General features: G+C 58.0%; 1 protein-coding gene across 1 annotated transcript; it reads right to left on the bottom strand.

The window, feature by feature from the left end:
* Positions 1-5,266: 5,266 nt before the first annotated feature.
* LOC100344686 (keratin, type I cytoskeletal 14) lies at positions 5,267-9,524 on the bottom strand. The gene is made up of 8 exons (XM_002719382.5): positions 8,922-9,524; positions 7,738-7,820; positions 7,049-7,205; positions 6,736-6,897; positions 6,527-6,652; positions 6,209-6,429; positions 6,062-6,108; positions 5,267-5,523 (listed from the first exon to the last, which is right to left on the bottom strand). Exons 1-8 carry the CDS (start codon positions 9,447-9,449, stop codon positions 5,426-5,428), a joined length of 1,422 nt encoding a protein of 473 aa, XP_002719428.1. The 5' UTR covers positions 9,450-9,524; the 3' UTR covers positions 5,267-5,425.
* Positions 9,525-15,694: the final 6,170 nt, after the last annotated feature.

Genomic DNA, 15,694 nt, shown 5'->3' with positions numbered 1-15,694 from the left:
GGAAGCAGAGATGAAAGCTCAGAGCACAGGCCAAAGTCCCAGCCCTGGCACCCTCAGCGGCCAAACCCAAGTTTGTTTCTGATGCAAGCGTTTCCGGAAGAAAGGCTTCCTGGCTGCTGTTGAAGCTTGGACTCGGTGCCTTAGGAAGCAGCAGCGTCTATTAGAGGGTCAGTGCTTATTTGTATCACGTCCTCTGTTCCTGGCAGACACTCCTGGTTTTCTTCCTTTTTAAAGATTTATTTCATTTATTAGAAAGGCAGAGTTACAGAGAAATAGAGGGAGAAATGGAGAGGCCTTCCATCTGCTGTTTGACTCCCCATGTAGTCACAACTGGCTGAAGCCAGGCACCTGGAGCTTCATCCGGGTCTCCCACGTGGGTGCAGGGGCCCAAGCACTTGGGCCATCGTCTGCTGCTTTCCCAGGCACATTAGCAGGGAGCTGGATCAGAAATGGAGCAGAGAGTTACCATGAGAATAGCAAGGGAGCTCTTCCTGGGCTTACAGCTTATTGTGAAAACAAGTCTCCTATCCCACCCTTAGCAGGCCAGACAGGGTGGAGAACGGTAAATGAGGCCTTTGGACAGGTTTTGACCCAGGCTGGTAACTGAATGCCAATATGATTGTCAAGTTTTTTTTTTTTTTTTCTTCAAAATTGTACTGAAAAACCAGGCTTCTATGAGGCTTTTTGGGTTTTTTCCTCTCTTTGAAATCCCCCCTCCATGTTGCTATGGCTGGAGGTCTGGGACTCTAATAAATGCCTCTTTAAAAAAAAAGAAGGGGCCGGCGCCGCGGCTCACTAGGCTAATCCTCCGCCTAGCGGCGCCGGCACACCGGGTTCTAGTCCCGGTCGGGGCGCCGGATTCTGTCCCGGTTGCCCCTCTTCCAGGCCAGCCCTCTGCTGTGGCCAGGGAGTGCAGTGGAGGATGGCCCAGGTGCTTGGGCCCTGCACCCCATGGGAGACCAGGAAAAGCACCTGGCTCCTGGCTCCTGCCATCGGATCAGCGCGCTGCGCCGGCCGCAGCGCGCCGGCCGCGGCGGCCATTGGAGGGTGAACCAACGGCAAAGGAAGACCTTTCTCTCTATCTCTCTCTCTCACTGTCCACTCTGCCTGTCAAAAAAAAAAAAAAAAAGAAGAAGAAGAAGAAGAAGTAGGACTCGAACCAGTGCCCATATGGGATGCCGGCGCTGCAGATAGCAGCTTTACCTGCTGTGCCACAATGCTAGCCCCTGGTTTTCTTCTTTTTTTTTGATAGTAATGGAGGAAATGGAAGATACCCACACACACACTTTATAACTCTGCCTTTCAAATAAATAAATATATAAATCTTAAAAATCAAGGCCGGCGCCGTGGCTCACTAGGCTAATCCTCCGCCTAGCAGCGCCGGCACACCCGGTTCTAGTCCCGGTCGGGGCGCCGGATTCTGTCCCGGTTGCCCCTCTTCCAGGCCAGCCCTCTGCTGTGGCCAGGGAGTGCAGTGGAGGATGGCCCAGGTGCTTGGGCCCTGCACCCCATGGGAGACCAGGAAAAGCACCTGGATCCTGGCTCCTGCCATCGGATCAGCGCGCTGCGCCGGCCGCAGCGCGCAGGCCGCGGCGGCCATTGGAGGGTGAACCAACGGCAAAGGAAGACCTTTCTCTCTGTCTCTCTCTCACTGTCCACTCTGCCTGTCAAAAATAAATAAATAAATAAATAAATAAATAAATAAATAAATAAATCAAAGATCTAAGCCAGGTAGGGGCTGGGGAGGACGACTCCTCCCACCAAGCAGCCTCCAGGTTGGGCTCAGCCACTTTTCATTCCATGGGACCTGGGGCAGGCCAATGACCCTAATATGAGGCAGTTGAGGTGTCTTGGCCGCCCGCTCAGCACTGCCCGCCTCTGTTCTGGGAGGGCAGAGAGAGTCCCACTCCCCCCAGTTCTCTTAGGGGAAGAAGCCAGCCCTGCCCTGGGACTCTGAACTGCAGCCGCCCTGCCCCACTGCACTGTGCCTGGAGTCACTTTTCTGGCTGGGTGTTTAGATGAGGCAGGGCTGGGAGCTGCTAGGCCCAGGTCTTGAGTTGGCGCTGGTGGCCACCAAGCCCTGGGGACAAGAGCACTGGTCATGAACAGGACCCAAATGGTGGCTCTGCCCTTCCCGCTGGGTGTGGCGACAGGAAGGGGTCCCGGGCAGGGAGTGAGAAGAGTCCATGTGAGACTCTGGGGCAGCCGCCCTGCCTGCCCCTTCGCTGAGGCCCTGAGAGGACAGGGTGGCACCTGCTCCCCTCCCGGCCCTGCGCCTGCCCCCAGCCCCTCCAGCAGGGAGGACGCCCCCCTTTCCTCTAAAGCACACCTGCTCTAGGGCTGGAGACTTGGGTGTGGCTCCACTTCCAGGGACTGTGATGTCCCGGCAGTCCCAGCAGCCAGAACCTTCTAGTCCTCAGACCCTGGTGACTACTGCTGGGTTTTGCTCTCTCCAGGCCCACGTGACCCCTCCACCTGGGCCACTCCCTGGATGCGGTGCAACGGTTGAGCAGGAGACCCATCACCCCACTGGAGACCCCGGTACCCAGTGTCCAGCATCGCTAGGGGTGTCACAAAGCCCCTCTCTACTCGGGCCCTGTGTCCTCTGGAGTCTGCAAACCCATCCCTTCCCAGTCTCTGCAGGGGCTCCCCCCAACCTTCCTCCTCCCAAGCCATCCCCTTGGGCCCCCAAAACTGTCGACTTCACCTCCAGCACAGCCCACCCCCACCCAAGTTCAGCTCCCCCCCCATCCGTGCCTTCAGATTCTCTGTGTTCCACATTACCTTAACCTTTTTGTTTGGACTTCTATTTTATTTTTTTTTTCTTTATTTCCATTTTATTTGAAAGGCAGAGAGACAGAGGGAGAGACATCTTCCATCGGCTGGTTCACAGCTGCCAGGGCTGGGCCAAACCAAAGCCGGGAGCCTAGAACTCAATCTGGGTCTCCCTTGTGGGTGCCAAGGACTCATGTACTTGAGCCATCACCTTCTGCCCCTCGGGACGGGCATGAGCAGGAAGCTGGACCAGAGGCAGGCGCTCGGCGGCGCATGAGGGCTCGCCAAGCGGTGACTTAACCATGGCTCAGACAGTTTCTGCTCAGCCTTGCACACAGTCTCTTAGTCACTCCAGGAATTCTGCTGGTGAGATTTCTGCAAACAGGCCCTTCTCGGGGCTTGCCTCACCAAGGAGACCAGGAAGTATACACGGAGATAATGAGCCTTTTGTTAAGGATTTGTGGGAGCCCATTGACCAGACCTACATCTTCAAAGTCAGCTAACAAAGGACAAAGAGTCGCACAGCCCTTCTGAGACCCTTGCTGGTGCCCGGGTGCACCATTTGTCGCTTCTTGACCCCCGCCCCGCCTGCCACCTGTGCTCGGCACAAGGCACAGCGAGAGGGCTTCTTGGGGACACCAGTCCCCATCTTCTCAGCTTGCCGCCCCTCTGAATAAATTCACTTTCTTTGCTTCAGTGGCTTCAGGTTACTAGCGTTTTCTTGCAGCAGGCACGCAAGCTTAGACTCAGGAACAGCTTCACCCCAGATCAACCCCACTGATGCCAAAACTCAGGTACAAAGACACCCCAGTGTTTCAAGGATACAAAGCAGTCCTCTCTGCCCTGGGGTGGAGGTAGGGACAAGGCGCGCCGACACCCCTTCATGCCTCCGTCTTTTTGCTTCCACGTGTAGAGCCCTGACTGCAGCCGGTGTGATGCTAACACCGCTGTGTCCCTGAGACCTGTAGCCCTTGTGCAGTAAAGAGGAGTGAGGGTCAGTGTCTTTCCCAGACTCTCCCAGCATGGTCGCCTGGACCCCAGCCCCAAAGTCCGGGATGCTAGCCCCCTCTACCCACCCTCACCCTTGGCTCCCCCTCCACGTTTCCTTCCCACAGCCAAATGAATGAGCTGTGCAAACTGACACAGGCCTCCACAACTCTTTCCTAGCCTGGGGTGGTGAGCCCCACCCACCCTGGCGCCGTCACAGTTCATTCTGTTGAGGCGCCGCCCCTTTTGACTTATCCAGCTCCTAGAAGACAGGAGAAGACACTCCCCTGCCCCACCAAAGGCAGGCTCCTGAAACCCTGCATTCTCTTAACCCCTAGAACCAGGGCTCTTCTTCCTCATTGTACAAGTAGGGAAATAGAATTACCTCTCCAAGGTCTCAGAGTTTACAAACAACAGATCCAGAGTTGGATGCCGATCAGTCTACCCCCAGTGTCTACCCCCAGGAGGTGACAGTCCCCAGGAGGTGGCCCCCCAGGGTCATTAGCAGAGACCTGTCTTGAACCTGCGCCACGCCAGGCACAGTGCTGCAGGCCCTCCACTCCCTCTTCCAGGAATCCTCGTGGCAAGCCCACGAGGTAGGTACTGCCATTATGTCCATTTTACAGATGTGGAAACTGAGGCTTGGGAATGACAACCAGCTTTCCCTAGGTCAACAGGGAGAATTAGACCAGGCTCTGGAGGCTCAGCCACAGCTCTGAGGGGCAAGGTTGCCGGTGGAGCTTATATTGTTGCCTTGGGCTCACCGACCTCCACTGAGGAGCTTTGGGGACCCGTAAACCCCCTGAAGTCATCTGCAATTAGCTGTGTGCTTAGTGGGGGTGAGTGGGTAGGGAAAGAGCTGTAGCTTTGAATATATTCCCCCAGGCAGTGGGTTAAGCGACCACCTGTGACATCGGCATCCTGTGTAAGCACTGCTTGGACTTGGGCTGCTCCACCTCCTGTCCAGCTCCCAGCTAATGAGCCCATGAAAGCAGTGGAAGACGGGGCTGCTGCCACCCATATGGGAGACCCACATGGTGTTCCTGGCTTCAGCATGGGCCTGTCCTGGCCATTGCAGCCATTTGGGGAGTGAACCAGCAGATAGACGATCTCTCTCTCTCTCTCTTCTTCTCTCTTTGTCACTCTGCCTTTCAAATAAATAATAAACCTTTAAAAATATTTTTTCAAAAGATTCCCTGATCAAAAAAATATTGAGAATTCCTAACCTAGTCCCTGTCACATAAAGGCACTCGATAGCTGGTGAGTGAATGAACAAACCAATGAGTGAGTGAGTGAGTGGATTCCTTCCATGCCCCAGCAGACTCCACAAATGGCCTGCAACACACATCTTGTCTCTTTGAGATGCTGAACCCTGCTCTGGAATCCAGCTCAATCCACCCCAGGCCCCTCCTCTCAGTCCAGAGGTCACAGCCAGGTGCTGTGATGAGCCCCAAAGCAATGCTTCCCCCGCTTTCTCCTGACCATGACCAGGCAGAGGCGGGAATTGTGCAACTCAGAGAACAAAGCTTTATTGATTGCCAGGAGGGGCAAGGGTGAAGCAGGGCCTGTGTGTGCAGGACCTAGTGGGAGGGGAAGGGAGACCCCTCCCAGTGAGATCTGTGTCCGCAGCGGGGTTCCTAGGCCTGAGCGGTGCGGGGCAGTCTTAGTTCTTGGTGCGAAGGACCTGCTCGTGGGAGGACACCACCTTGCCATCGTGCACATCCATGACCTTGGTGCGGATCTGGCGGCTGGAGGAGGTCACTGGGGAAGAGGGGAGAGAGGGCGTTAGCAGAGGTGGACAGGGCAGGCAGTGGAGTAATCAGGAGTGCAGAGGCCAAGAAGCTGCAGAGACCTAAGTGCCCTCTTCCCTGTGGTGCAGCTCGCTGCTGTTGCCCAAGCACTGAAACCATCAATCAATGTCTTCTAGATTAGCACTCATAAAGGTCAGGTTCAGAGTCCGTGGTCTCAGACTGGAGCTTCCTAAGAGCTCAGATCCAACTAGTTCAGTCCAAATCCACCCAAATGGACTGGTCTTGACAGGAAGCGGCATCCAGGGAGCTGTCCGTGGTGCTGACGGCCATAACCATGGGGTCTGCCCCAGACGCTGGGTCCGGGGTGGGGGCCGTCACTCACAGCCCTAAGAAAGATTTAGAAAAGGCCCCTTCTGCACAAATCAGTTTACAGAGTATTGGGTAAGAACATTACAGCTCAGCCTCCCAAGAAGCCCCTAACCACTGCCCTTGGCCTGTTGAACAGAGGGTGGTCCTGAGCCCAGGCTTGATGAGGAGGGAGCTCTTACCCTCTCGGGATGACTGAGAGCCCGAGGAGAACTGGGAGGAGGAGAGGCTGTGAAGACAGAAAGGGGAAGGACCATTAGACACACATCGGGGGGGGGGGGGAGTGAGTACACAGTGGGGGCATGAGGTGGGCCGGGGCCCCCACTCACTGGGCATCCTCGCCCTCCAGCAGGCGGCGGTAGGTGGCAATCTCCTGCTCCAGCCGCGTCTTCACGTCCAGCAGGATCTTGTACTCCTGGTTCTGCTGCTCCATCTCGCAGCGCAGCTGTGCCAGCTGCTCCTCCACGCCGCCAATCATCTCCTGGATCTGGGCCAGCTGCATGCAGTAGCGGCCTTTGGTCTCCTCCAGGCTGTTCTCCAGGGATGCTTTCTGCAAGGGAGAGAGAGAGAGGGTCAGAGATTGATGAAGCTGGTCCTTCCCTCTGTGCTTGCCCCAGGCCCAGCCCCAGGCCTGGCGGTGCTCCTACCATGCTGAGCTGGGACTGCAGCTCGATCTCCAGGTTCTGTACGGAGCGCCGCAGCTCCGAGATCTCGCTCTTGCCGCTCTGCAGCAGCTCGCTGTTGGTGGCCACCTCGCGGTTCAGCTCCTCCGTCTGCAGACGAGAGCACGCCGTTCACACCAGGAAACCCCAGGAGACAGGCAGTCTGGGTCCCGTCCACTCCCGGTCACACCCACCTTGGTGAAGAACCAGTCCTCGGCATCCTTGCGGTTCTTCTCCGCCATCTTCTCGTACTGGTCACGCATCTCGTTCAGGACGCGGCTCAGGTCCACGCCGGGGGCGGCGTCCATCTCCACGTTGACGTCTCCGCCCACCTGGCCTCTCAGTGAATTCATCTCCTGCACGACAGAGTTCACAGTCAGAACCTCACTGTGGCAGCTGAATGGGATTCGTGGTTGGAGGTGACCCTGGCCTGAACGTCGCCCTCCCACCATCATAATCCCCTCTTGCCAGCCGTTCTGCTAAGCCGGCTTTTCCACCCCCTCGCACCTCCTCGTGGTTCTTCCTCAGGTAGGCCAGTTCCTCCTTCAAGCTCTCGATCTGCATCTCCAGGTCGGCTCTGGCCAGGGTCAGCTCGTCCAGCACCCTGCGCAGCCCGTTGATGTCGGCCTCCACGCTCATGCGCAGGTTCAGCTCCGTCTCATACCTGGAATGACCCAAGAGAAAAGGAATGAGACACCTCTCCTGCCCACACTGAAGGCTTTGTTCTCTTCCCCTGCAGCTTCTTCCCGGAGCTGGCACCCTGTGGGGGTTTAGGGATCCAGGCTTGGACAAGATGCCCCTTGATTGCTCAGATCTGAACATTCCTGGGGGCCTGGGAGTAAGGTAGTTTGTCCAGCCACAGAATTCGGAGGGGTGGGGTGCTTCTAGCTGCAACCAACGAAGAATGCACAAGGCCTCCAATTACGACTCCTCCTCCACCCCAGGGCAGATGGGGAAGTAAGGAGTGCCTCTTCCTAAAGCAGTGGTTCCCAAACCTGGCTGTGGATCAGAATCACCCAGGTAACCTGTTCCAAGTAACTGAATCCAAACGCCAAGGGTGGAGCCCGAGAGTCTTGCATTTTTACAAGCACCCCAAGGGGCTTTCATGCAGCCACCCTGGCACTGGATGGGAAATCCTGCTCCAATATGCCCCACCCTGGGGTGGCAGGACGTGCCGAGCCACACTGCAAGCTCACTTGGTGCGGAAGTCATCGGCGGCCAGGCGGGCGTTGTCAATCTGCAGGAGGACGTTGGCGTTGTCCACGGTGGCCGTGAGGATCTGCAGGATGGAGAAGGCAAAGGTGTTTGTCAGATGGACAGCGCCAGCTCAGCTTCACTGCAGCCTGCATTTGTCTTTGTTTGCTCTTGCACAAGCCCTCACCACAGCCATCCAGCTCTGACCTAGGACTTTGTCGACTCATGGTCGGCAGAGGGGTAGAAGGAGCCCCAGTTCCTGTTCTGCCACAGACTTGCTGCAAAACTTAAGATGGGCTTTAGGGTTTCAGGGTCCCCATCTGCAGGTGAGGGGAGTAGCCTAAGGCTCCCCAGAATCCCTCCCCAGTTGCAGTACCCCCCCCCCGCCACCTCCTCTAGCCAGCCTGCCAGTCTCTTGCATGCACACACAGTGCTCTGTCAGCCCCCAGGGCACAGGATCTCAAGTGGGACTTTCCTGAGAGATGAGCCCCAGCTGGCACAGGGGATTAGGGAATCAGAAGTGGAGGAAGAAGCCAGACGGAAGCCTGAGTCTGATTGAAGTTCCTTTCCTCATCCTCTTAGTTCCCTAATTCATGCAGGCATCAAAACCAACAGGCCCAGCAGCAAGGGCTCCTCGAGGGAGTAGGAGCAGGGAGAAAGGGGCCAGAGTCCGATGGCACAAGCCCTCCACATCCCCCTGGTGCAGAGCAGATACTGGGCCATGACACTGGGTCTGTAGGGTTTCTCAACCTGCCTGCCCGAGGGGAGGAGCCAGTCAGGGCCCAGGCTCTCGGGCGGCAGCAGCCACAGCCCAGACTAACGAGCTAATGAGCGGTTTGGGTATCTAGCCTGTTCCCGTTATAGCCTCGCTCCTCTCTGTGCTGGAGAACAGGTAGCTGCCTCCAGTCCTGGAAGGTGGGACGCTGGGTTCTAGGCTCAGCTCTGCCACTATTTTGCTGTGAGACCTTCAGCAGGTCACAGCCCCTCTCAAAGCTTTAGCTCCTTCCTCCATGAAAGGTACGGGGAAGGCTCACTGCTCTTTCCGGTCTGGAGACCAGAGAGCATGAGCAAGGTTGGGGAGGGGAGGCCCTCAGGAGACAGGAGGTGGGGTTGGAGTCTCTTGTGTCTAGAAATCTTAAGATGCCATCTGCTGTTCGCAGAGGCAGGGAGCTGGGCAGCCGCCCACCTTGTTCCGCAGCTCCTCGATGGTCTTGAAGTAGGGGCTGTAGTCTTTGGTTTCAGCGGGCCGCTGCCTCTGGTACCAGTCCCGGATCTTCACCTCCAGGTCGGTGTTGGCCTCCTCCAGGGCGCGCACCTTGTCCAGGTAGGAGGCCAGGCGGTCGTTGAGGTTCTGCATGGTCACCTTCTCACTGCCCACCAGGAGCCCATCACTGACACCAAAGCCACCACCCATGCCGCCACCAAAACCAGCACCGAAGCCAGCACCAAGGCCAGCACCGTATCCTCCACCATAGGCGCTACCCAGGGCGCCACCAAAGCTACTGCTGCTGCTGAAGCCGCCGCCATAGCCGCCCCCGATCCCACAGGCTCCCCCAGAGGAGAAGCGGGAGGAGGAGACAGACAGGCCCCCATAGGCGCTGGGAGCCCGGCAGGATCCTCCGGCCAGGACGGAGGACATGCGGCTAGAGCCGCCTCCGATGCCACAGGTGCCCTTCATGGAGCTGGAGGTGAACTGGCGGCTGCAGGTGGTCATGGTGCCGAGGCAGGCAGTGCAAGAGCCAGCGAGCGAGCTAGTCGGCCGAGAAGAGAGAGGTGCTCAAATGACAGGATGTGAGCGCTTTATGCTCGTGAGTAGGGGCGGGCCTGGCCTTTTCCATCCCCCTTGGCTTTCATCACCCGCAGGCCTGTGCCAACTCCCAGTCGGATCCTCCTCCCCTCCGCCTCGTCATGTCTGTCATATTTTACTGGAAACTCATTGTTCGGGGTGTTTGGGGCTTTCTTGTCCCGCCAGGCGTGATTCACCCGAGGAGGTGCGCGCCTGCAGGCTACACTTTCCCACCAGCTCCAAGGAGCCGCAGCCCTCGGGAAGCCACAAGCTGGGCTCAACCAGGGTGACAGAGCCGGTGTCAGCGCCCCACTAGGTGGGTGGGGGTTCACATCCATCAGGGGGAGCCCACTACTGTAGGGGGTCGCCACCTGGCTGGAGGACCACCTCCACGCACCACCATCCACTAAGGGAGACACAGTCTCGGGACCTCCGGCTCTGACCTGCTGGCTGTGCACATCCTGTGCCTGTCACATCCCTGAAACACACCCAGCAGGGTGGCCCAGACCTCTCCCTGTCACCTGCAGTAAAGGGAGACCAGACAGTCTCTCCAGCCCTGGACGGAGGCCCCAAAATCCTTGCTCAAGGGGGAAATCTCACATCCACCACACTCCTGTGGATGGGCCCAGGGCATTGGCAGCTCTGTCTGGCCAGGGACAGGTGGCCTCACGGTCACAGTCATGTGAGCGGGGACTGGACACTCGTCTGAGCCTCAGCTTGCTCACTTGCACAATGGCGGTGAACACTGCCCGCCCTGCCGACCTCAGGCCGCTCCAAGAACCCCTCGTGATGATGTGCAGGGCTTCTATCTGCTGGGTGTGGCAGCAGGTCTGGTTAGCCTCCATGCAGCCCAGGCCCGACCCCAGAGCGAGAGAAGCAGCCTCCTCGGAGCAGGCCTGGGGGGCCTTTCTGCCTCCAGCCCCAGGTGGCTTCCCTGACTCCCAGAGCAGTCCCTGGTAGCAACAGGGCTGGCTCAGGCCCCCTCGTTTGAGCCCCATGGAGCTGACCCCAGGGGTGTTTCGGGGGAGGGGGGTACAAACACCTGAGTGGAGCCAGGGATGTGGCCAGGGTGTGGCCACGATGGACCCAAGGGTCCCTGACCCCAGCACCCCTAAGGGATAGAGGACATTTCCAGGAGCTCCGTTGGCCCTGCCTATGGCAAGACCTCAGCTCCCCACCCAGAAAACCTCCAAAAGCCACCTCTTCCGGAGCTGCCCCACCTTCCCGCCAGCCCCTCGCCTCCCCGGACCCCAGCAGGCACGTTGGAAGGAATGTGGTCGTGTCTGGGGCTGCCTGGCACGTCCCATCTCCCCAGACAGGCCCCAACAGCCCCCGCTGGAGGCTCCCGCCACCCCACACGGCCTCCACTGCCATCAAAGCAGGAGGCGGGGCGCCCCTCCCCCACCACCACCACCAGGGCTTAGGATCTCAGAAGACGCTGCTGAGACAGAGGCTGGGGGCCTCCTGGATCTGCTGCGCCAAGGACTGGCGAGGATGTGAGTAAGCCAGGGCCCCACCCACTCTGACGGACTCTCCTAATCTCCTCCCAGGAATGGTCCCCCCCACCCAGGCCCAGCCCTGCAATTTTCCCAGCGAGCGGCAGCCAGGATTTGGCTGAGGGACACACGCTCCTGCTAGCAGGCATGTTGCTGCTGGCCGGGCTGGGGGTGGGGCGCTCAGCAGAGATGGATGGGGGGGGGCAGGCACCAGCTACAGACCCCACTACCGCCTGCTCCCCTTCTGCACAGAGAAGGAGGTTAACGCCCCCAGAAGCTCTGCTCCTCCTCATCCCATTTGGAGCAGGCCCAAAGAGGCCCACAGACCCCTCCTCCAAGGGCAATCCCCGAGATAAAGATGGCGGGAACTAGCGGCGGCCGAGCCCACGCACACAACCTCAGAGGAGGCCCAGCGTGAACCACAAGCCTGGCCTCCCTCCTCCAGCTGCCCGGGAGAGGAGCCAGTCCGCCTTCCCCAGCAGACAGGGGCTCAGTAACCCAGGAGCTGCAGGGGCCCCGCCGGGCAGGGGCAGAGGACGTGGCGCTCCGGCCGACCCCTCCTTGGGGCCACAGAAGCCAGGCGCCCGTGGCATTTTGAGAAGCAGCTTCCCGGGGCAGCAGGGGTTCTTGTGGGCAGGCTCTGTGTGGGCCCCCTCCCTGCCCCTCCCTGCAGCCTGCCCAGGGTGCAGGGGGTAGGGGAGCAGCCCCACACAAATTGGGGGGGAGAGGCAGAGCCCAGTGGCTCCCCACAGAGCTTGCAGTGTAGACTGAGTCTGGAGCCAGATGTGACACCCCCAGGACAGAGGGGAACCTCTCAGATCAGCTTAGCCTGAGGAGGGAGTCAGAGCCCCTGGTCTGGTGGGAGAGTCTGTTCCTGCCTTTAGGGGGCCGTGGCCTGAAACGGGAGAGAGCACACCTCGGAATTATCTAGGGTGTGCACCAGCCTCAGGAAGTCAGGGCCTCCTGTGCCTGTGCGTTCCCCACAGCTGCAGAGCGATCCACGGCAAACTCGGTGGCTTGCTGACAACATGAATTTGTTTTCTCACAGTTCCGGAAGCCAGAAGTCCCAAATCAAGGGGTTGGCAGGGCCACGCCCCCTCTGAAGACCACTGGGGGCCAACCTTCCCCCCGGCCGCTTCCAGATCCGATGGCCCCTCAGGTTCCGTGCGTGTGGCTGCCACAGCGCTCAACCTCTGCCTCCGCCTCCCTGGGTCTCCGTGACCTTTTCTGTCCCTGAGAAGGAGACATGCCAGGGTTAGCAGTCACCCTCACCCAGAACCCTGAACCACACCTGAAAGATCCAACGTCTGATTCGGGTCATGTTCTGCAGTTCCAGAAAGACACAAATTTGGGGGGAACGCTATCCAACCCACTACCTGAGTAACAGACTGGATGCTTCTACAGCGAGGCCGTGCGAGCCAAGGAGAGATGGCGGTGATAAGATGCGGGCGGGGCCAACCAGAAGCAGGTTCCAGCTCAGCACAGGACCAGGGTTCCTCAGGTCGGGGCTCCACACTTCCCACGGCCCTCTTCTCTGGTGCCTTCACCCATAGATAACTTCTCCGGGAAAGAGTCCCCCTTTTTTTTTTTCCAAAGATGCATTTATTTATTTGAAAGGCAGAGTTACAGAAAGAGAGAAAAAGAGAAGGAGATAGAGAGAGAGAGATAAGGAGAGAGAGCTCTTCCAGTTCCATGGCTGCAACTGCTTTGGGCTGGGCCAGACCAAAGTCAGGAGCCTGAAACTCCATCCAGGCCTGCCACATGGGTGCAGGGGTCCACGCGCTTGGGCCATCTTCTGCTGCTTTCCCAGGCCGTAGCGGAGAGCTGGATCAGAAGAGGAGCAGCCAGGACTCGAACAGGCACCCGTATGGAATGCCAGCGCCATAGGTGGAAGATTAACCTATGGTGCCACAGCACTGGCCCCCCCTTTTTTTTAATTTCAAAATAATCTTAAGGTTTCTGAAACAGTTGCCAAAGTAGTACAGGAAGTTTATCTGTACCCTTCACCCTGCTTCCCAATTGCACACACATTGCATAAACATTGCACAAGTTCAAAACGAATAAATTAACAAGAACACAAAACTATTAATTAACCACAAGCTTTCCTGGCATTTCACCGAGTTTTCCACCAGTGTTCCTGCTCAGTTGCAGGTTCCAGTCCGGGTCCCCACGTCTCTCCAAGACAGTGCCTCAGTCTTTCCTCTTTCTCACGACCTTGACCCTTGTGAAGCGTTCCCATGGGTCATTCTGTAGCACGCCCCACGCTTGGAATCTTCTGCTCCTCCCTTGTGATCAGATCAAGGTGTGCGTTGCGTCAAGAAAACCCCAGCAGGTGCCGTGTCCCTCTCCCGCACCCCGCGGGGCACATGGCAGGTGCGCTGGGGGTTTCATGGCCGCTGACGTCAGCATCCTCACCTGGCAAAGGTGGTGTCTACTTGGAGGTGGCGGTAAAGCTTCTGTGTTATCCACTGAAAATATTGAGGAAAACCTTGACAAAACTATCGTTTCTCCTTGAACTCTGACCCACTTGTTTTTGTGCCCATCATGGGAAGGAAGGGGTTCTTGTTTCTTGCTGGGCTCAAGCCTCATTCATTTTTTTGACCCCTCTAGGGACTCTGACTTTCAGGGGAGACTTTGGGGGGTCTGGGGTCTCCTGTGTCCAGCCCCTAAAGTAGATCAGGCATCTGCAAACACTCTGTGTCTCTACAACCCTCCCATGCCAGCTCCCCTCGGAGAGACACCAAGGATGCTCCAATCGCTGTCCTAAGAGGGGAGCAAGCGGGCAGGGTCCTCCTCGTGCCACAGGTGGGAAGCCTGAGACCCAGAGAGGCTCAGAGCCCAATGACAAGTTGGACCATCCCTGTGACTCCTGGGCCCCCGGGGCTCTCCTCCTAGCTGAGTCCTGTACCCCTGCCCTTCCCTTCCCTCCTCTCCCCTCCAGGGCTCAACCATCTGTGCACAGAGAAGCTGAAGTCCCCTCGTACTGGGGCTGTCACTTGCAGGGACAATGGGCTGGGGCCTGAGCAGCCCCTGCTGCTAGAGGGCAGGGCTAGCGTGGGGGCCGGGACCGGGCTGGCAGGCAGCATTGCAGGTGCAGCAGGAAGCCAGGAGCCTGGAGCGCCACCCCTGCCCCCAGAGAGCTCTGCTGCCTGCTGGTGTCCCAGGCCAGCTGGCCTGTCTGGGCCGAGCACCATCGTAAGAGCCTGGCCTGACACAGCGGATGGGCTGAGCCGAGCCCTGCGGTGCCCAGGCCTTGCTGAGTCGCTTGGCTGCACTGCAGAGCTGACGGGACAGAGGCTGACCATCCCACACTCCGGAAGCTGAGGATCTTCCCAGGGTCCACAGCAGGGAAGCTGCCCGGCCAGGACTCAACCCCAGGCTGGCTGCAGCCTCGCTTTTCAATGACAGAAGCTGGAGCAGAAGGAGGTCTCGGCGGCCCTCTAGACTGCCTTTGTCAGCACACAGGTAGGCCCAGAGAGAGGAAGGGATTTGTCCGAAGTCCCACAACAGAGCCCCTTCGGAAGTGCTGTCTATGGACCCAATGTCACGCAGGGTTCTGAGAACGTGTGGGGTTGCTCAGGCCCAGGTTGTTAACAATGCAGATGGGGCTGGTGCTGTGGCATAGTGGGTAAAGCCACTGCCTGCAGGGCCGGCATCCCATATGGGCGCCGGTTCGAGTCCCAGCTGTTCCACTTCCCATCCAGCTCTCTGCTATGGCCTGGGAAAGCAGTAGAAGATGGCCCAAGTTCTTGGGCCTCTGCACCCACGTGGGAGACCTGGAAGAAGCTCCTGGCTCGCTTTGGATTGACCCAGCTCTGGCCGTTGCAGCCAATGGGGGGTGAACCAGTGGATGGAAGACCTCTCTCTCTGCCTCTCCTTTCTCTGTGTAACTCTGACTTTCAAAGAAATAAACAAATCTTAATTAAAAAAAAAAAAAAAGATGGTGAGGTGGCCAAGGGCCGGCAATGGATTGGTTCACAAATCCCCATTAGCTCCTGGTCCAGGGAAAATGCAGTTTAAATTCCGCAGCTCATTACCTGGGAGGCCCTACCATAAATCCCAGCCCCAACAGGCCAGACCCCCACAGACCCTATATACCCCTCCATCTCCCAGCCTCTGCCTCAATTCCCAAACCATCCTCCCCCTACCCAAATCCCCCACATTCTCTAGGACCAAGCCTCTTGTGAACACACAGCTCAGCTTTGATGGGATTTCTGCCTCCTGTGTGGCATAAGTAGATACTCAGTGAAGGAAGAAAAGGCAGAGAAAGGCAGGGAGAGAAGAGGGAGGAGAGGAAGGAAGAGGGGGAAGGGAAGAAGGTAAGGGAATGTGGAAGAATGGATGGATGGGTGGGTAGGCAGCTGTGCAGGGTGGGTGCGTGGATGTGAATGGTTGGGAAGATGGATGGGTGGATGGGTGGGTGGGTAGACAGGTGTGTAGGGTAAGTGCATGGATGTGAATGGTTGGGAGAATGGATGGGTGGATGGGTGGGTGGGTGGGTGGGTGGGTAGGCAGCTGTGCAGGGTGGGTGCATGGATGTGAATGGTTGGGAGGATGGACGGGTGGATGGGTGGAAGCTAGGGAAGTGAAAGGACGGATGTGTGCGTGGTGTGTGGGCAGGCAGGAGAGGAGTGAATGAATGAATGAATGAATGGAAAGAAGAAACACCAATGGGTG

This window comes from Oryctolagus cuniculus, chromosome 17 (assembly GCF_964237555.1).
Source record: "Oryctolagus cuniculus chromosome 17, mOryCun1.1, whole genome shotgun sequence".
Lineage (NCBI taxonomy): Eukaryota > Metazoa > Chordata > Mammalia > Lagomorpha > Leporidae > Oryctolagus > Oryctolagus cuniculus.
The sequence above is the reverse complement of the archived record's forward strand: the minus strand, read 5'-3'. Positions and strand labels throughout refer to the sequence as shown.

Coding starts and splice junctions, on each gene's coding strand:
- LOC100344686 (XM_002719382.5), bottom strand. CDS start 9,449: ATGACCACCTGCAGCCGCCAGTTCACCTCCAGCTCCATGAAGGGCACC. Junction 7,821..8,921: donor TCGAGGAGCTGCGGAACAAG/GTGGGCGGCTGC, acceptor TCCATCCTGCAG/ATCCTCACGGCCACCGTGGA. Junction 7,206..7,737: donor GCCGATGACTTCCGCACCAA/GTGAGCTTGCAG, acceptor GGGTCATTCCAG/GTATGAGACGGAGCTGAACC.